Source organism: Anabrus simplex, chromosome 6 (assembly GCF_040414725.1).
Source record: "Anabrus simplex isolate iqAnaSimp1 chromosome 6, ASM4041472v1, whole genome shotgun sequence".
NCBI lineage: Eukaryota > Metazoa > Arthropoda > Insecta > Orthoptera > Tettigoniidae > Anabrus > Anabrus simplex.
In genome coordinates this window covers 302,103,483-302,125,243 of record NC_090270.1, presented here as the reverse complement: position 1 = coordinate 302,125,243, position 21,761 = coordinate 302,103,483, and the positions used below count along the sequence as shown (strand labels likewise).

The 21,761-nt window shown below is 37.1% G+C and overlaps 1 protein-coding gene across 1 annotated transcript in view; it reads left to right on the top strand.

Annotated features, from left to right (window-relative positions):
- LOC136876493 (structural maintenance of chromosomes protein 6) overlaps positions 1 to 21,761 on the top strand; it is a 271,830-nt gene that overhangs the window by 197,176 nt on the left and 52,893 nt on the right. Inside the window, exon 17 of the mRNA XM_067150494.2 lies at positions 3,024 to 3,137. Coding sequence (XP_067006595.2) covers positions 3,024 to 3,137 — 114 coding nt within the window. The remainder of the gene's footprint in view (positions 1 to 3,023; positions 3,138 to 21,761) is intronic.

Below are 21,761 nucleotides of genomic sequence, written 5' to 3'. Positions count from 1 at the left end.
CAAGATGTTACCGTGATCTTTCTAGACATATCAAAAGCCTTTGACAACATCGGACACGAGCACTTAAATCTAACACTAGCTGGCGAGCCACTTCCATCTAAACTGAAGGAACTAATCATCAATCTACAGACTGACAATACAACACAGATCGAAACCACTAAGGGTAAAACGAAGCCAATTCGCTTGTTGAGAGGACTTATGCAGGGATCACCATTATCGCCAGCATTGTATAACTTGGCCACAGATTTCATTTTTTATGAGATAACAGAAGAAAACCTACTACAAGCATATGGCAAATCAGTTTCTGCAGAATTGCCCCCTCTTAGTATTATAGGTTTCGCCGATGACACAGTTATTGTTGGCAAAAATAAGGAAGCGGCTCTTGAGTTGACACGCATCGCTATCACGTTGTTCCAGGAAATCGGTCTACAGATAAATGCCAACAAATGTGTGGGCATATGTATTGAAAAGGGGAAACTCGTGGACGGAGTGCTCGATATTCATGACAATTTTAAGGTCAGTACTGTTAAAGAAAGAGAAGAAATTCGATATCTTGGTGTCACTTTTAACGAAACACTCACCTTTGATGCAAACACTTCTTTAAAAACCTTGCACAAGAAGTTAGATGCTCTTACAGCCTCACCTTTGTTAAAGACAGATCAAAAGTTCACTGTTTTGAACAAAGCAGTCAGTCCCACTCTCGTGTATGCTTTTCAGACCGCTGAAATTAGACAAGTACCGCTTAGCTTCCTGAAAACCGCCGACAAAATGGTAAAGAGCTCCCTAAAGGAAATTTTGCAATTACCCACGGATACACCCGATAGTTCTCTGTATTCTGATTTAAGATTCAAAGGCCTCGGACTTTTCAAAGCAACCTGGGAAGTACACCTGCAACAAATAAGTGCATGCAACGCTCTTCGCCGAGCCAGCAATAGGTACGTTTTAAAGATGCGTGATCTGACATCCGAAACGACGCATTGTCTACAGGCCCTCAACATCACAGATATTAACCGATTCTCCAATAAAGGCAGTGACCTTCCAAATCCAAGAAAAATCCGCCAAGAACTAAGAAGTCGTGAAATGGCAACTTGGTGCTCTTTGCCTCAGAAGGGGATCGGTGTAGAGTTGTATAAAGAGTACACACCGGCCAATAATTGGATTAGGCATCACCAGGGACTTTCTTGTAGCGAATGGCGAGAGGCAATCAAGATGACATCGAATGTTTCTGCAGTACGAACTATCCCGGGCAGAACTCAGGACGGAAACCTCTGTCGCAGATGCGTCAGAGAGAAAGAAACACTGGCTCACGTCCTGGGTTCTTGCCCCTACGGCGAAGTACTGAGAAACTCACGTCACCACAAGATAAGATCACTGATTGCAGAAGAACTCCGTAGCAAACACTTCCGTGTATATGAAGAAGTCCACGGTTTGTCTACGACAGGGAGCACAAGACGAATTGACATAATTGCCTTTAAAGATAACGACACGAAAGGCTTCATTATCGATCCGACTATCCGATTCGAGCACCATGTCGGCCAGTCTACTGAAGTTCATCTTGAAAAACAGAACATCTACGCGCCCACCATTCCGTTCTACAAAAATAAATACCAGCTGAATGAAGTAGAGATTATCGGCCTAATGATTGGTGCTCGTGGCACAATACCTGCCTTGTTCGTAGAATTCTGGAAAAAGTTCGACCTGCCCATCAACAGCATTGAAAGAATAGTTACCACCACCATACGTGGATCAGTACAAATCCTGAAATCTCACCTGTTCGGACCTCCATAATCTAAGAAATCCTTATTATCACTATATTTCTATATGATAAAAACTTTCTCTATCATGATATGCTTTACTTTGTCCATTGTGGCAACCCGTAATTGCGGGAAGTCGTTGATTCGTTCAATAAATATATATATAATTTGTTTATGTAATGTAATAATTGATCTTCTATTGAAGATGGCCTTGAGATTAGGCTAAAACGTGTATAGACATTGTCCCATCTAAGATGGTTTGTTTTGTATTGTAAAGGAGGATCTTATGAATACTTTTTATTTTTTTAAGTGATAACCGTCCATACGGAATGAGATTTATAACATGCAGTGATAATAATGAGGTAGGGAGAGGGTGAAACCTAGTGTCTGCACATGGCCTGCTCCTGTCGAATAACACCCAGGGATTTGCTCGAGGTTTTACATCCCCGCCTGACAGTCAAATTCATATGAATACTGCAGAGAGGTTCAGAATCGAATCCAAGCTTTTGGCACATGATATAATTAGTAGAAATTGTATACCACACCACCTGTCCTACCCTGCCAGCCAGCATTCTGGTAGTGAAATTTTTTTCCACCAACGGGGCTGGAACCAGCTAACCACTGTGTTAGACCATACAGACTTGATGCCTTAACAATCATGATCATCAGGCAGGCGACCATTAATAATGTGCGCGACCAACCTTAGCCCAGTTTGTCTAAGGGATTGGGTATGAAATGGGATGAATCTTCATAGCAAATTTTTATGACCAGATGCCCTTTCTGACATCAATCTCAACACAGGAGTTAATGAGATGAAATGAATTACATGATATATGATAGTAGGAAGAGACAGGGTGAAACTCGATGCCAGCACATAGCCCAGTCCTGTTGAATAGCACCAAGGAGTGACCATGAATAACACTTTTTTTAAATATCCAGGTATCAGATCTCTTTATTTTGCATTTACTGCTTGGCAAGTTCCATGAGAACAAAGTTACAAGCAGGTCCTTATAGTAGTGAGCCAATAATTTTCTTCTAATAGTGGTAGGGCACTAGTATAATTCTAGCTTATAACGTATGTCATAGTTTTTTAATTCTATTTACTAAAATAAACCTTGTATTCTGATTTTAAAATCTTGAACTGTTTGGAAGTTGAATTGATTCTTTTTACCACGAGGAGTGTCTGTGAAGTATTTTCTGCTTGTACAAATTCATTACGTACGTGTATGTGTAGATATGTATTAAGTCATATTCATTATTCTGTTTCAGGCACTTCTAAATGCCATCGATCTCCGTAAGTCGAGCTACATGCGTATCATTAAATTAATGGCCTTCAGGATTAAGTGCACATACATTAGAATTCTTGGCCAGCGGAATTATGAGGTATGTATGTTTGTTTGTAATAAATTTATGGTAATTAAGATTCGATCATTATGGGCCGATTGCAGAAACGATGACTAGTTTTAAGCTTTAGACATCGTCTACCTAGACAACGTCTAAATCAAGCACGGCCTTCCATTGCATAAACAATGTTCAGTCGATGTTTAACTAGACATCGCTTAAAGTTTCAATTTTGGTTTGAAAATGGAGACAGAAGTATCTTTCATGCAACTCTTTGCTTGTCGCAACCAATGAAATTCGTTGGTGCGCGCGCCAAACGCCAGTCAGCTGTTTATCTTCCTACACATTACTCAAATACGGCTGAGCATGACTTGCCCACACATAAGAGTATCGCTTTCGGTGGAAATTAAATATAATATTATCGACTCTAAAGCGACACTCCACCATACGGAGAATTGTAGCTTTCATTATAGCGTTCTTACAGTGAGTGTAATTTGCTCATAAATACGGTAGCTTTGACGAAGGCAAGATGAAACAATAGTAATGTGTAACCAAGTGTGCTGTACGTGCCATATAGATGTAGCTTGCATTCTGAAGATCGTAGGTTCGAAACGCATCATCGGCAGCCGCGAAAATTGTTTTCCTTAGTTTCCCTATTTTTACATCAGGCAAATACTAGGGCTGTTATTATGACCACGGCTCTTCTTCCCCAGTCCTCTTTAAACAATAATCACCACCACTTGCCTTTTCCTATCTGATAATTGCCGAAAACTTATACGATTATATATATAAAAAACCCATACAACCTACTTTTTAGTTTTCACTATTATGTGTGTTTACTTGGCAGTAAATATAAGTGAATTCCTCCCGGTCGATGTATGTGAATCCTCTGACGATTGGGGCACGCAATTCTGATAAGTATATAGTCGAAGTGACCTATAATTCCATGGAAATTACCCTATGTATATAATAAAATATATTGGTTGCCAAGAATTGTATTCAAGTTGACAGTTATCGGACTGTCACTTTGTGAGTCTCAAGAAACAAATCTCGAAAAGCGAAACCTTATTTTAAGATCCATCTCCCCGTGGACTAACCTTTCTTCCCGGAATCGTCTCAACATGATAATGCAAATTACATATTTCAATGTACATAATGTCTGATTGTGATTCACTCCTCTCATTTGAGGTTAAACAGTGCTCTCGGCAGTGTTTAAACATGACCGGTTGAACATCGGTTTTAGACAGTGTCTAAGTGATAAATAACGTCTCTGCAATGCGGCATCCACACTTAGGCATTGTTTAACCATAGACATCGTCTAAATACCGTTTCTGCAATCGGCCCTAAGTCTTCAGAATATGTGAACTAATCTCTAACCCTACAGAAACAACAAATTAGTGTTTGCTTTAGGACTGGTTGATATATTGTTCTCATCCAACTTTGTGGACATGTCCAGCAACAACCCATGCCGAGCATTATATAAACTGCCAAAGTTACTTTGAGCCGATATCTATACACTGATGAGAGTCGAGGCTGAGCCGATATCTATACACTGATGAGAGTCGAGGCTGACCGCCACATGTTATATCCCGTTTAAGAAAAGCTTGCATGTGGTTTTTGCAGCAGGTGGAAACCTGTATTTTGCTTTCAGATTGCAAAAGCAGTAAAGTGTGTGTTACTGTATTAAATTTCAGTGTTTTATGAGTGTAAGAGGAAATATCGCACATTGTTCTAGAATAGGGCCTCTCAAATGCCCAAAATCTCATGCGTGCAAACTGAGGCACAGAGGCTCGGTGCACTGTGCATTGGTCGGACACTTGCTCAACTCTGCTTTACTTGGATGGTGTAGTGCGCTGAGAGCGACAAAGCGTCCGGTGACAGACGGCTGGTTCATCAGTGGACTAGATAACGCAAGACAACAACATAATAATGGAGCAACCTGAGCCAAATGCTTAATCTGTGGGGCAATAATTACGTGCTTAAGGAAATCCTCTATTGAAAGACACTACAGCAGACTACATTCGGAAAATTATTGTGAAATCATAGGAGATACCAGAGAGAAAGAATGAAGGAAGTTGAACCATCTTGAAGAAGAGCATTCTATATCCAGAGATGAGTACTGTTCCAGTACTGTAGCTTTTTTTGAGGGTGCAATCAGTAGTTGAGAGGAAGTTTGATGAAAGTCAGTGTGGTTTCAGATCAGATTTTCAGTATACGCCAGGTAATTGAAAACTGCTACAAGAGGAATAGGCAGTTGTGTTTATGTTTTGTGGATCTAGAGAAAGCATATGACAGGGGGAAAAGATGTTCGCCATACCGAGGAACTATGGAATTAAAGGTAGATTATTAAAATCAATCAAAGGCATTTATGTTGACAATTGGGCTTCAGTGAGAATTGATGGTAGAATGAGTTCTTGGTTCATGTTACTTACAGGGGTTAGACAAGGCTGTAATCTTTCACCTTTGCTGTTCGTAGTATACATAGATCATCTGCTGAAAGGTATAATATGGCAGGGAGGGATTCAGTTAGGCGGTAGTGTATTGAGCAGTCTGGCCTATGTTGACGACTTAATCTTAATGGCAGATTGTGCCAAAATCCTGCAGTCTAATATCTTGGAACTTGAAAATAGGTGCAATGAATATGGTATGAATTTTAACCTTTTGAAGACTAAATTGATGTCAATAGGTAAGAAATTCAACAGAATTGAATGTCAGATTGGTGGTACAAAGCTAGAACAGATCGATAATTTCAAGTATTGAGGTTGTGTGTTCTCCCAGGATGGTAATATAGTAAATGAGATTGAATTGAGGTGTAGTAAAACTAATGTAGTGAGCTCGCAGTTGCGATGAACAATATTCTGTAAGAAGGAAGTCAGCTTCCAGACGAAACTTTCTTTACATCGGTCTGTCCCAAGTCTCAAGTGATAACACCATGTTTCATCATTCTAGTGTCCATAGGTATATATGTAAAAGTGCAAGATATCATACAGGGAACCCTGGACATGCTACTAGGAGATGTGTGGCAAACAGAGTTAGAGAAAGACAAGGTCTAAGAAGAGATGGTAGAGCAAATGGTGCTAAAGAATTATTTGATAATTATTTTACTCCAGAAATAATAGATATTATTCTACAGCATACTAATGAAGAGACTGTCATAAGAAATTTGTCACCAGTTACAGAGAAGGAATTGTTAGCTTATGGTAGGGCTTCTTATTATGATGGGGGCTAAAGACTGTTGATTACTATGATATGTGGTCTACACTATATGGCACTCTGGTACCGTGAGCCTAGTAAATTCAAAGAAATCACCAAACTACTCAGATAAATTGTGATAAATCAACAAATGAAGAAGGTAGAGCCACCAAAAAATTTGCAACTCTACAAGAACTGTTTTAGAAGGTGAATACATTTTTGCCGAAATTTTATTCCCCCAGAGTGAACGTGACCTTTGACGAAATGTTATACAGACGAACCTGCCCTAACGGACACCCTTATTCAGCGGACACCTCCCTATACGGACAATTTTCCTCGGAATCGATTTTATTTTACATAAGACAAGTGTTAAATTGGCCTCATTTTAGCGGACACCTCGAACTCCGGACAGCGGACACTGTAATTTGTCCCGTCCACTTGACTTAAGCGGACATTTCACACGTTGCCGGAAAATTTATTACGCCAGACCACATGTCATCCTTTCTTTTAAAACCATTCTTCAGACATAAGGAAACACCTTCTGAAAGTTTGTACTATTTCGCGAGCAAGGGGAGAGGAGGTACATCGGAATGCAGTTCTACCTAGTGGTGTACAGACCTATTCCGAGAATTCTAATTGCCCAGAAATGCTGCCAGAGACTGCTGACTCACAAGTTACCTAGGGATTTTCTTCCCTTCTTGCATCATTCTATTCATAACTCGGATTGTCGCTGATAAGGTCGAGCTCAGGTAGTCAACTTGAGAAGGAAAAGACAGTACAGGCACTAATTAGTGAGACAGAAAAACCGTAGCATTTCAGTTGTCTGTTAAACATGAGTAACAGTGGATTACTTCTCGAAGCTGTAATGTTCGTAAATGATATAAATTCACTTACAATAACTCTCTATAAAATACTAACACAGAAATGACTTAGAATAATAAAAATAAAGATATATAAGCTTATATTTAAGGTGGATGTTCTTTGACGTTAAATTGTCCGATTTTTACAAACTTGTTTTAGCGGACACCTAACGGACATTTTTCTTCGGAACTGACAGTGTCCGCAGAAGGGAGGTTTGACTGTATTTGTTTCGGGGGGAGATGTCCATTTAAAGATTTTATGAAGGACAAGCCTGGTAAATATGGAATTTTGATAAGACTGTTGTGTGATGCGGAAACAAGGTACATTCTGAAAATGGAAGTGTGTGCCAGGCATAAAAAATGAATCCAGAACTGAAAGGGGTTCTATGGCATTGGTCACTAGGCTTGTAGAGCCGATAACAAAGTCTGGTAGAAATGTGACAAATGTTGAACTTGCTGCGATATTATGGAATGACTTTCACCTTACTTTAGTAGGCACTTTACAGGCAAATCAGAAGCATATACCCAAGGAACTGAACAAAGCAGAAAATAGGCCGCTTCATTCATCTATGTTTGCTTTCACTGACTAATTCATCATTAGTCCAGCCTGTGGGCCAAGACTTTCACACGCGTAATGACTGTCGTTTGTTTACTCGCTCACGGCCTTCTCGGTAAGGATGTTTTCCAGCAGTGCTCAATGCTGCCAACTTCTGTACTTAGAACTATGCTTCGATAGCTGGTGGTGGTGATTATTGTTACACCATTATTGGTGAGGAGTTGTTCTTGCTGTGCAGACGGTTAGGATAGAATCTGGACAAGACCCTTGGTCTGGACGGTTAGAAGCCGTGAAGCAGCTCTAGGCCTCGATAGTTTCTTGAGGAAATCTAATTGGTCTGGACGGTTAGGATAGGATCTAGACAAGATTCTTGCCACGCGGACGGTTAGGATAGGATCTGGACAAAACCATTCATCTGGATGGTACATTGTTTTCTTAACATGTTACATTTACTTGCCCTTTTATTGTGCTGCGGTTGGTAAGGGTTTATGATTAACTTTCTTCACAGGAAGATCACATGCCACTTTACATTGGCCAGTAGGAATACAAGTAGCTACTTCAGAAATGAAAATGGCGTGTAATAATCTTAATTAGGTTATAAAAGTAAATGTACTTCTTGGGGCGGGGTGGATGGTTCCTGGACATCGTAATGAACACATCTCTCCTCTGAGACGCTTTCCAAGTAAGATTGCATTAATTTCCACTTACTTATAACAGAAATATGTTGGCCCACGGGCTGGACAAATACCACTGATTCTAACAGACCAACCAGTGACAATTGTTTCCTACATTGTGATGAAAAAACCTAAACGTAACCTCATCATACTTTCAACCCAACACACAGGAGATGTGACGATGACAAACACAAGCCTGATATGGTCTTATTTTACAAGAGCACCAAAGGAGGGGTTGACACAGTTGACCAGATGACTAAGAACTACTCTGTGAAAAGAAGAACAAGAAGATGGTCGCTGTATATTTTCTTTACAATAATTGACATTGTTTACACAAACATCTTCACACTGTTCGTTTTGAACTTCCCACAATGGAAAGATAAACATCCTAATCACATGCTTTTGCGACAGCTATCACTGGATCTAATAAAACCTCAGATAGAAGAACAAGCAAAGAACGTTACAGGCATCAATTAATCAGTTGTTATTGGTATGGAGGATGTATTGGACAGGAAGCTGGAAAATGCACCAAAAGTTATGGCAGCTTTGCCAAGTGATGTCAAGCGAGGAGGATGTTACTGCTGTGTCCAAGTTGTGACAAAAAGAAGTGAAAAGTGATAAATTAGCGAAGTCCAAGGTTGTTTGTGTTAAGTGTTTGAAACATGTTTTTGGCAAGAAAACTGTAATCGGCATCTCTGAAAACCGTAAAATTTAGTGGGGCGTAAAACAAATAACATTATTAAAACTGTAATCTGTTTACAATATGCTCCTGGAAATGACACTGGTACTGACTAGAAAGATGTTTGTGTTTGATATGTATTTGTAATTAATATTTGTGAATTTAATTTTAATTTAATATTTTATACTGAAGTTTTCCTTAAAATTATCCATGAAATGGTGCTTCATAATTTATTCCAGTATAATCTGCAATTATGACGTATTTTTTAGAATGAGCCTCAGAAGCCCTGCTTGATCCTCTATGTAACAACCAAACCTTGGTCGTTGTAGGGTTAACTGAACATTATCACTGCATAATTAATTACATGTTGTTTGTTGTATGTTTGTAATAAGCCATATAATGTAAAACAAATGATAAAGGTTTCCACCTACAGTATTCAATAAATTATGTTACTTTTCATTGCTCTTCAATACAGAATAATGTAAAATTTATTACCTGTAATTGTAATAAGACATTGACAAATAAAATTCATGTTTCTTACTAAGTGGTCTTAAACTTTTGGTTGATACTGTATGTGTGTTTCTCCGGCATCGCTATCTTCATCTTAGTAAAGCTGTTTTTCTTCATTGAGGGGAAGATCATCTTCACAATTGCTACTCTCGGCTCGTAAAACCTGAACGATTTCCTCATCAGTTACAGTAAATTCACGTCATGACACTTTCCTAAAAAGAACAAGAAACATTTCTTTCATATCTTTTGGGCAATATTTGAGCACATGTTTTTGGTCATTAGGCCTACATAATAAACTTAAAATCTATGCTATGCAGCTTTGAAAACTAGTTAATCAATCTTATCCATATATAACTGAAGATTTGAATATACACTGTATTCTTACTTACATCGTACATAGAATCATACATATATTACACACGCACACACATCTGCTTTACTGATCTTCATATTGATAGTATTTGCCTTTGTGGTATGCAGGGACAGCAGTGTCCCAATGTCTAATTGTGTTCATAATTTAGAGAAGTTAATTTTGTATTTTGCCCTAAATTGTTGTAATATGCTCTAAAAACTCCATTAGCTGTAAAATTACTTACTTTAGCTTATAATACTTACTCCAACACAGAAAAGTTGCCCAAGAATGCAGCACTTGTACCTGGTCCAATAACATATACAGTATATTCAGTGATTTTTATGCTTACTTCATTTATCATAATATCGTATTTTAAGGTAAGTTATGCAGCTAAGATTAAAAGAACTCTAATATTTCTGTGAATTTCTTATTTTTCAGTTTATTTCTTTAATGATAGGAAGTTACTCCGTTATTATCACCCATTCTGTTCTTCCGCGATCCTCGCGATAGTCTGACATACCTTGGTCTGTCATTAGGAATCAGATGCCGCTGATAACGATATTCGGCCGCCAAACTTAATTGTTACGAAATTGCAAACTCTGCTTGCATTGTTAAAATGGTGTCGAGAAACAAAGTTATTCATTTGGAAGGAAATAGAAATAAGGAAAGATATTCTTTTTGGGGCATTCAGCGAGAGTCTGGAAAAACAAGATAAAATAAATGGTTGGATGGAAATATTTGTCTTGGGAAAAGCTCATGGAGCTTTCGAAGGAGAAAAATTGGACGTACCATATGTAAGAGATATTCTGCTCATTAATGATACCAGGAATGTCCTTCTTGGAACATGTTTGTTCAGTATTTTCAAGCCAACGAACAATTTGAGGAAATTTTGTATCATTTATTGCAGCTAAAACAGAATGTAATACAGGCGGCAGTTTTCATTTTCATCACCCTCACTATCACTACTGCTTGACCATATATTTATCAAAATGTATCTGAAATAAGTATTGCGCCACCACTTGCTTTTGCAACCATACTGGGCATCTTCTCTTTCTTCCACTTGGCCCACGTTGGCGTTCAAGAAAATCCACAGCTAACGTCGGAGAACATCTCAGGGATTATGTTATACACAAGATTTTTTTTTTTTTTTACATGACTTCGACTGAGAATTACCCTTCATCTCTCCTTCATTCACGATATCGTAATTTAACAGGCCATTATATTATAAAGAACCAACTGTAAATTAATTTACTCATTTTCAATTACGAGATTATCGTATATTAATTCTATAATCTATAAATAATAATGATGAATTAAATTCTTAATTACTAATATTTATTCAGAATAATATAGTATACTGTACTTCAGATAAGTTAAATCCATCGTGCCAATATTTTTAGTATTTTCATTGATATTACTTTGAAAGTATTGTTTCGTAATTATTCTCTTGATCTTGACTTTTTAGTCTGCAATCATAAAATATACCATCATCTTCCAAGGTCTTGTCTTCGTAAATAAAAATAATTCCTTTCCTTGAAGTCTATTCGCATTGAAATTACTAGTCAAATAATAATACTAGATTATAAATTCCACCTGTTCAATATATAAGAGTTTTTTATTTAAATTTAAGAAATAGTTCTTAACCACGTCTACCAGCTAATTATAAAAACAGCTATATTTCTGACGAGTACTTGTTCTCGCTCCAAAGTGCTTTAAGAAGTTTGTCCTATTATCTTTCCGTATAAAATTAACAACTTACTACCACTAAGAGTGACTTTTATCCTAAATATTAAGCTCTTATAAGCTGTATAAAAATCAGTCTGTAGTGATAAGAATCGAGGGCTTTGAAAAAGAAGCAGCAATCCAGAAAGGAGTGAGGCAAGCCTGCAGTTTGTCCCCCCTTCTTTTCAACGTTTACATAGAACAAGCAGTAAAGGAAATCAAAGAGAAATTTGGAAACGGAATCACAATCCAAGGAGAGGAAATCAAAACCTTGAGATTTGCCGATGATATTGTTATTTTATCTGAGACTGCAGAAGATCTCGAGAAGCTGCTAAATGGTATTGATGAAGTCTTGGGTAAGGAGTACAAGATGAAAATAAAGAAGTCCAAAACCAAAGTAATGGAATGCAGTTGAATGAAGGCAGGTGATGCAGGAAGTATTAATTTAGGAGATGAAGTCTTAAAGGAAGTAGATGAATATTGTTACTTGGCTAGTAAAATAACTAATGATGGCAGAAGTAAGGAGGACATAAAATGCAGATTAGCACAAGCAAGGAAGAGGTTTCTTAAGAGAAGAAATTTGCTCACTTCAATTAGAAAGATGTTTTTTGAAAACTTTCAGAAGAATGCTGAAGGTGAGATGGATAGATTGAATCACAAATGGAGAGATACTGAATCGAATTGGCGAGAGGAGATCGATTTGGCTAAATTTGACGAGAAGAAGAGATAGAATGATAGGACACATCTTAAGACACCCAGGACTTGTTCAGTTGGTTTTTGAAGGAAGTGTAGGTGGTAAGAACGGTAGGGGTAAACCAAGGCATGAATATGATAAGCAGATTAGAACAGATGTAGGATGCAGTAGTTAGGCAGAAATGAAAAGGTTAGCACAGGATAGGGTGGCATTGAGAGCTGCATCAAACCAGTCTATGGACTGATGACTCAAACAACAACAAGCTCCTTACGCCATATCCAGAATAAGGCACCATATTTACCAAATTTTATTTCAGCGCAGCAATTTACGTATTCTTTTTGAACTTTTAACTAACCACTTGTTACCACATTTTAAAAAACGAGACATTGGTAAAGATCTACAATAAGGATTGATTATATGACTTTGTCATAAGAGTACTTATAACTACTATATTCTACTTGCTAGTCATTTTATACACATTTGTACCTAAAACAGTATCCTCTTATTAGGTATAAGAACAATCAGGATCCTGATCTATCTTTCTTTCAGGTATGAGATTTTTAGGCTGATGATGCCCTCATTTAAAGGGTGAAACATGTCCCTATTCTAATATGTTAAGAACTATTTCTTAAATTTAAATAAAAAAGTCTTATGTATTGAACAGGTGGAATTTATAATCTAGTATTATTATTTTACTTTAAGTATATTTCAATACGGAGCATAACATGAGATTTGTAACATGTAATTGAAATTACTTAACGAAAATTATCCTGACCTCGCATAAATTACAATTCACATCTGCTATGCCTCTTATTGAAGGATAAAAATTCAAGAATTCTTTATGTTGACATTTTAAGAAAATAATTCAATTAACATGCTTGAAAGTACAGAAATTATACAATAAGAATAAAGTAAAATTCTTTAGGATTACCAAGAATGTTTTTAAGAGAAAATATATCATTCGTCTTTGATGTATGCGATTAAATTATTTTATTAAACATATGCAGAATAAGCTCTGTTTCATTACTGTAGCTTTCAATGGCTACCTATCATCATATATTAAAAAATATTATTAATCATGACTAGACATACTCAAAATATTTCCTAAGAAATTGGTAAAATCTTCCTAGATAGCGTCAACAAGTTTGTTAACAGGTTGTATTTAAGTCATATCACTTCATAAAATTCAAACATATGATTGCATGTCGACAAGGAATACCATGGATGAAACTTCCTAATTCTTTAATAGTGATAGGCTAACACAATGAAGACACTAAGATCGTATCTGCCATCAATGATCTGCTATTTCAGCTTAAATCAGCTTAAACCTTAAATAAAATATGAAATTCTCTCTCTTTGAAGTTGCCATCAGAGTCTTAATTATAGGTTACTTGAAATTATTTTTGATGACCATAATCTATTATTAACATGTAAGTCCATTATCAAATTGCCATAAACTCATATTATAGGTTATTCCATATTTCACATAATTAATAGCACCTATTATAACCTTGATCCGTATTTGCGTTACTTAATCTTTCATTATTAACCTTACATAAAATTCTTTCCTCATACGTCGTCATATTTATCATAATTCCTAAGATTAATGAATAATATATATTCTCGGATTCCTGACCTCATATTTTCAACATACCTTTATATCGCCGCATATACAAATATTATTTAATCAAGTCAATGTAACGATCAACTCACATAACTTCTGCATTGCATTGTTGGATGCGCTTGTAAACGGTTGGCTGTTGAGAGAGCTCTTGCATTATTGTAGTGAAAAAATAGTTTTAAAAAATATTGAAATAATTTAAATTTTGTGTGTGTGTGTGTTCCATTTAGTGCTATTTGTATATTGGTGTTTAGTGCTTCTTGGTAGAAATTGGGAGTAGTGTTATTTATTTGAATATTATAACAAGTAATTCATTTGGTGTTCAGTAGATTACGTTTTCTAGGTTAAGTAGGCTAGCTAGGTGTACTTTGTTTCGAATTTAGGTTTAGGAAATACTTTAGGTAATAATATTAACATTTAAAACAATATTTTTAAATATCTTTAGGTTCGTTGGTATTATACTTACAAAGGCAGATTATCATAAGGTGTTGTAACTCATTGTAATTTCCGCCGCTGCTTTTCCAATATTTCGTACTGATATCCGTTCAAACTATCACGAAGGTAATAATTGATTGCATTAAATAACACGGTAATTTCACTGGATAATTACGGTACTTAACAGTTTTTTGGATTGTTGACGATTGTTGCTACATGCACATGTTAGTAGTGTAAATAAACGCAAAGTCAGCTGATTCATTATTCCGATAATTTGTAGTCTTAGTTCCCTGCATACTTTGTACTTTCCACCTTCGTTTATTCATCGAGTAAAAGTTAATAATCAAATTCCTGGATCCCAATAATATTGCACTTCAAACCCCCGGCGTGGTTTTGACAGAAATTATAGTAGACAACCTCTTATTCTCAGCATTTAAGGACACTTTTATTCTCTGTCCCGCGTAGTAGGGAAAATAATACTAATCCACCAGCGGTAAAAGTTCATATAACCACACTTCAACTGAAAATTGTAGTGTAGATACATTGTAGTATAGATACAGTACATTTAGATAGTGCCGTATCTTGCCTTCTATATTCGTGTGTTATCTTACGTGTGTATCTATTAGAGCATTGTATTAATAATAATTTGTCTAAGCATTTAGCTTTGTTGGTAATCTTTGAGTACAGTACTTCTTCCAAATTTCATTTCTGTTTGTGCTTAGTAGTGACATAAGGTACCGGTATCGTAATTAGGATACATCTGAAGTAGTTTAAAAATTACTGTAGTGTACTGTACAGTAGTATACGAGTAATATCCTATTAGAATTTAGTGTGCTTATTTTATTATTATAAAATATTTGTGTAGTACTGGTGTAGTAGAGGTATCCGAAGAAACTCCTACTAAAAATTCTGTTGTAATTAGGATAGGCTTAATTGCAGTTTGGAATTGTGTAGTTCTTGTGTATTCGATATTCAGTAATTAACAGCAGTTTTTATCCTGTTAGGGATTGTAGGATAAAAATTAGTGTACGACTAAGTAGTATTGTAGTGTAGTCGTATATTAATTACTTTATTGTAGTGTGATCCTTGAGTACTATCCCAGACAATATATCCCTCCTTTCATTTATTTTTTGGCAAATAATTTATTTTATTTTTATTTTCATTTTTTACGTAAAGAATGGCTGAGGAGCGCGAGTGTATGAACTGTGGGTGTGGCGAGGCATTGAGGGGTATGAGGGAGGAGTTGGAGAGTTTGAGGGATATTATTAGGATTCTCACAGAAGACAGGAAGGAAGATAAGACTCCCTCAAACAGTGTACAGGTTACAGTAGGTGAACAAGAGGGAGGGGAAGGAAAGGGGGGAGTTGTAGAAGACAGGTGGTCTAACGTTCTAAGGGGAAGGAGATTGAAGGCTAAGGGCTCTATTCAGGATCAGAATTCAGGACAGGTGTCTGTGTGAAATCGGTACGAGTCTCTCCAGGTAGAACAACAGAGGGAAGATGAGGGACAGGGAACTGTTGCTGAGATGTGTGGAAGTAGGAGGAAGGAAAAAGGTAGGAAAGGGAAATGCGGAGTAGAGGATAGGAAAAGACAGGTGGAACAGGGTCATGGGGAGGAGGAAGTAGCTTCTGCAGCTATCAGGAAAGATAGGGCTGACCAGGAGGGGAGGGGATCAAATGAGGTGGGTAGGGATGAGGCTCTGGTCATGGGGGATTCCATCGTTAGACATGTGGGGAAAGTGTGTGGAGGAAAGGGAACCAGGGTAGAATGTTATCCAGGAATTAGGTTGAGGCAGATGTTAAGGAAAGTAGAAGAAAGGAAGGAGGGGAAGGAGAAGGTGGTAGTGTTTCACGTTGGTACCAACAACGTAAGGCAAGCTGATATAAGTACCAACATAGTTAGAGATGTGTGGAATTTGGTAAATTCAGCACGGATGAAGTTTAAGAAAGCGAAGATTGTTATTAGTGGAATACTGTGTAGAAGGGATACTGACTGGAGGGTGATTGGGGATTTAAATGAGACTATGGAGTGGGTATGTGGGAAACTGGGAGTGAAATTTCTAGATCGTAATGGGTGGGTAGGAGATGGGGATCTGCGCTCAGATGGCCTTCACTTAAACCACAGTGGTACGTAGAAGTTAGGAAATTTGTTTGGAAGGGTAATAGGGAGGTATATTCAGGGAAACGGGGTGGCCTAGGGAGCGGTGATAAAGGAACAGGGAACTGGAAATCAAGTAGGGATGGCATAAAATTGTTAGTGTTGAACTGTAGAAGTATTGTAAAGAAAGGAATAGAATTAAGTAATTTAGTAGATATATATTTACCAGATATTGTAATAGGAGTTGAATCTTGGCTGCAGAAATTTTCTCATGGCACTGGAATGTGTATCGTAGAGATAGGATAGGAATGGTGGGAGGGGGAGTGTTCATTCTGGTGAAAGAAGAATTTGTAAGCTACGAAAAAGTTAAAGATGAAACACATGAAATTCTAAGTGTAAGGCTCATTTCTAAAGATAATAGGCAACTTAATATATTTAGAGTGTACAGAACGGGAAAGGGTAGCACTGACGCGGATTCGGAATTATTTGATAGGATAGTCGGCTATGTGGGAAACAACATGGAAAGAAATGTGATTGTAGCAGGAGATCTGAATTTGCCAGATGTCAATTGGGAAGGAAATGCGAACGACAGGAAGCATGACCAACAAATGGCAAATAACTTAATATGGGAAGGACAGCTGATTCAGAAAGTGATGGAACCAACTAGAGGGATAAATATCCTGGATGTGGTGCTGATAAAACCAGATGAGCTCTATAGGGAAACTGAAGTAATAGATGGTATTAGTGATCATGAAGCTGTTTTTATCATAGTTAAAAATAAATGTGATCGAAAGGAAGGTCTTAAAAGTAGGACTATTAGGCAGTACCATTTGGCTGATAAAGCAGGCATGAGGCAGTTTCTAAAAAGTAACTATGATCGGTGGAAAACGGTAAATAAAAATGTAAACAGACTGTGGGATGGGTTTAAAGAAATTGTTGAGGAATGCAAAAACAGGCTTGTACCTTTAAGGGTGGTAAGGAATGGTAAGGACCTGCCTTATTATAATAGAGAAATAAAGAGGCTAAGAAGGAGGTACAGACTGGAAAGAAATAGAGTTAGAAATGGCTGTGGAAGTAAGGAGAAATTGAAGGAACTTACTAGAAAATTGAATCTAGCAAAGAAGGCAGCTAAGGATAACATGATGGCAAGCATAATTGGCAGTCATACAAATTTTAGTGAAAAATGGAAGGGTATGTATAGGTATTTTAAGGCAGAAACAGGTTCAAAGAAGGACATTCCAGGAATAATTAATGAACAAGGAGAGTGTGTATGTGAGGATCTTCAAAAGGCAGAAGTACTCAGTCAGCAGTATGTAAAGATTGTTGGTTACAAGGATAATGTTGAGATAGAGGAGGAGACTAAGGCCAAAGAAGTATTAAAATTTACATATGATAACAATGACATTTACAATAAGATACAAAAGTTGAAAACTAGAAAAGCGGCTGGAATTGATCAGATTTCTGGGGATATACTAAAGACAATGGGTTGGGATATAGTACCATATCTGAAGTACTTATTTGATTATTTTTGATTTTTGATTATTGTTTGGTCAGAGGAGCTACACCAGATGAATGGAGAGTTGCTATAGTAAGCACTGTGTATAAAGGAAAGGGTGATAGACATAAAGCTGAAAATTACAGGCCAGTAAGTTTGACGTGCATTGTATGTAAGCTTTGGGAAGGCATTCTTTCTGATTATATTAGACAAGTTTGTGAAATTAATAACTGGTTCGATAGAAGGCAGTTCGGTTATAGGAAAGGTTATTCCACTGAAGCTCAACTTGTAGGATTCCAGCAAGATATAGCAGATATCTTGGATTCTGGAGGTCAAATGGACTGTATCGCGATTGATCTGTCTAAAGCATTTGATAGGGTGGATCATGGGAGACTACTGGCAAAAATGAGTGCAATTGGACTAGACAAAAGAGTGACTGAATGGGTTGCTATATTTCTAGAAAATAGATCTCAGAGAATTAGAGTAGGTGAAGCTTTATCTGACCCTGTAATAATTAAGAGGGGAATTCCTCAGGGCAGTATTATCGGACCTTTATGTTTTCTTATATATATAAATGATATGAGTAAAGGAGTTGAATCGGAGGTAAGGCTTTTTGCGGATGATGTTATTCTCTATAGAGTAATAAATAAGTTACAAGATTGTGAGCAACTGCAGCGTGACCTCGATAATGTTGTGAGATGGACAGCAGGCAATGGTATGTTGATAAACGGTGTTAAAAGTCAGGTTGTGAGTTTCACAAATAGGAAAAGTTCTCTCAGTTTTAATTACTGCGTTCCTTTTTGGGATCATTGTAAGTATCTAGGTGTTAATATAAGGAAAGATCTTCATTGGGGTAATCACATAAATGGGATTGTAAATAAAGGGTACAGGTCTCTGCACATGGTTATGAGGGTGTTTAGGGGTTGTAGTAAGGATGTAAAGGAGAGGGCATATAAGTCTCTGGTAAGTCCCCAACTAGAGTATGGTTCCAGTGTATGGGACCCTCACCAGGATTACCTGATTCAAGAACTGGAAAAAATCCAAAGAAAAGCAGCTCGATTTGTTCTGGGTGATTTCCGACAAAAGAGTAGCGTTACAAAAATGTTGCAAAGTTTGGGTTGGGAGGAATTGAGAGAAAGAAGAGGAGTTGCTCGACTAAGTGGTATGTTCCGAGCTGTCAGTGGAGAGATGGCGTGGAATGACATTAGTAGACGAATAAGTTTGAGTGGCGTTTGTAAAAGTAGGAAAGATCACAATATGAAGATAAAGTTGGAATTCAAGAGGACAAACTGGGGCAAATATTCATTTATAGGTAGGGGAGTTAGTGATTGGAATAACTTACCAAGGGAGACGTTCAATAAATTTCCAGTTTCTTTGAAATCGTTTAGGAAAAGGCTAGGAAAACAACAGATAGAGAATCTGCCACCTGGGCGACTGCCCTAAATGCAGATCAGTATTGATTGTTTTGTTTTTTGTTTTTTCTCAACTCAGTAAAAAATTAATATTTTATGGATCAACAACTACCATATTCCTAGCAATATGTACTTCACTTGTCAAAACATTTCCATATTTAACCTCTATTGACGTACATTTGGCAATAAGTTGTCGATATTTATGACCTCGGTAACCTATAACTTGATATGCACCAATATCGTACTTCATATTCATCAAAACGCACTATCTTTGGTATAGCTCCTTGAGAATAAAATGAAATACTGTTAGCATAACACTTCATTGACATACGCATCTTTCCCTACACTTGGATGTGTTTAAATATTTCGGAAGACTACCTATAACCTTCCTTAAAACATTACTATTAGTACACTCGCGTTGAAACTACATATTTAAAGCACTTCTCGAAGATATAACGTCCTATTCCTTATTAAACAATACAATCAACAACTCACTACAAGACAGGAAAAACATAATTAATTTTAAATATAATTCATAAAACTTATCTTATTCTGCGTGTGTTTACGGGCTGGGATAGTTGTTGCTTCGTCCTTCCTCAGGAACGTTCATCTCTGGACTACGGCTCTGTCATCTCTGAGTCTCGGCAATTGGATTTGCATTAACGGGTATAGTCAGCTGGATTTCGTCAGACGTCAACCCCATCTCCAGTTTAGCAGCCCATTATGACATTTTCGGACATATGCATGAAAAACGTATCCAGAGACAACGTTAATTTCATCTTCTTCTTAATTACTAAGCCTTCTTGTACTATTACTACGTTTTGAAAGGTAGAATATGACGTCAAAAGATCTGCTACAGTAGTTTAAATTATATTAATGGTAGCTTAAAATTGTCTTATTTAACGTTAATATGCTTGAAATGTTAGCGTTTTCTTAAAGACTTTACTAAGGAACTCTCGTTAATCTTCAGTGCAATCCTAGTATGTGCTTAGTTATTTTTTATCTCCTGAATATTTTGCTTGAGATCTCATATATTTGAGATGCACAGTATTAAAACTTCATATTATGGTTAGTTTTATTGATGAATTTTGGAGTTTTCTTATTAAAATCTGTTATTTTCTTCACATAACTTGTCTCTCGTAATTCACCATGGCTTATTTCAATGCAGTGTTCGATTGTTCTCTCTGTTGATTTTAACAGTTTGAAATTAACACATTCATCTCGGTCACGGCCACTTTGATTCCACGTGTCTGTATCTTTTAACTCGTATTTTCTGCCGTTTGATATACGAAACTTTTAGCATTATTCATGGCAAATGATGACTCTAACATTCCGTTTTAAGTAATCGGGGCAAGGAAATGGTACAGTATATTTAAATAGCACCAGTACATTTATATATTATTGTCCTTTCACTGGTAGAGAATACTTCCCAATTCACTAGTGAGTTACAAGTACTAGTACTTTTGTGGAACTCGCCCATAAAAATTCACTGGTAATTTGTAAGTATGGAGTTGTAAATTACAACTGTAGAAAATTCTTTTGTGGAACAGAAACTCTGGTATTTGTACTAGTTACTAGAGAATTTACTTGTAATGTACAGGACCATACTTTTGTAAAATAGGCCCCCGCTGGTCACATAAAACCATAACAAATATGAAGAGCAGTGCTGACAATGCTGATCACTGATGAATTCCAACTGGCACAGGGAAGCTCCCAAAGAGGCCAGAAGTGCACCTCACTCTGTTAGTAGCATTCTCATAAAGTATCCGGACCTAGTCATTAAGCAACTCTGGCACACCATGGCCACTCAAGATATAATATATTAGCTGATGCAGAACACAGATGCTTTTTCCAGGTCAAAGAATGCCAAGTGTAATGGTCTATTTCTTTCTCAGTGTTCCTCCAGAAGCACGCTTGCTGCAAAGATAGCTTCAGAAATTACAGACATATTTCATGAAATGATCTCTTGCAGGCGTCAGTCTAGAATCTGCTCAGGAGGACCGGTCGGTAACACCAGCCTGCCAAGATTTTCCGGCAAATGTATGTGATATACGTTACATTTAGTGTCCTTATGTAAAAAATAATACCAGTTGTTTCATATCACGTACAGATTTGTCACAAGTCCATCTCATGTTCATGCTAGTGGAGCTTCGTTGTTGTAAATGAGGTTTGGATTGGCTGTAAGGAATGAAAGTATGGACATGTCTGAGAGAAAATATTGTATATGCTCTGTTTTGGAGGGGAGTAGGTAATCATACAGGAACACCGGAAGAACAATTAGAGGAATTGCAGTTTGCACACGCGCAATGTCAGACAAGGTCAAAACACCAAGATCGTGCTTCTCCTTAGTCTGAGAGGAGATCTGAG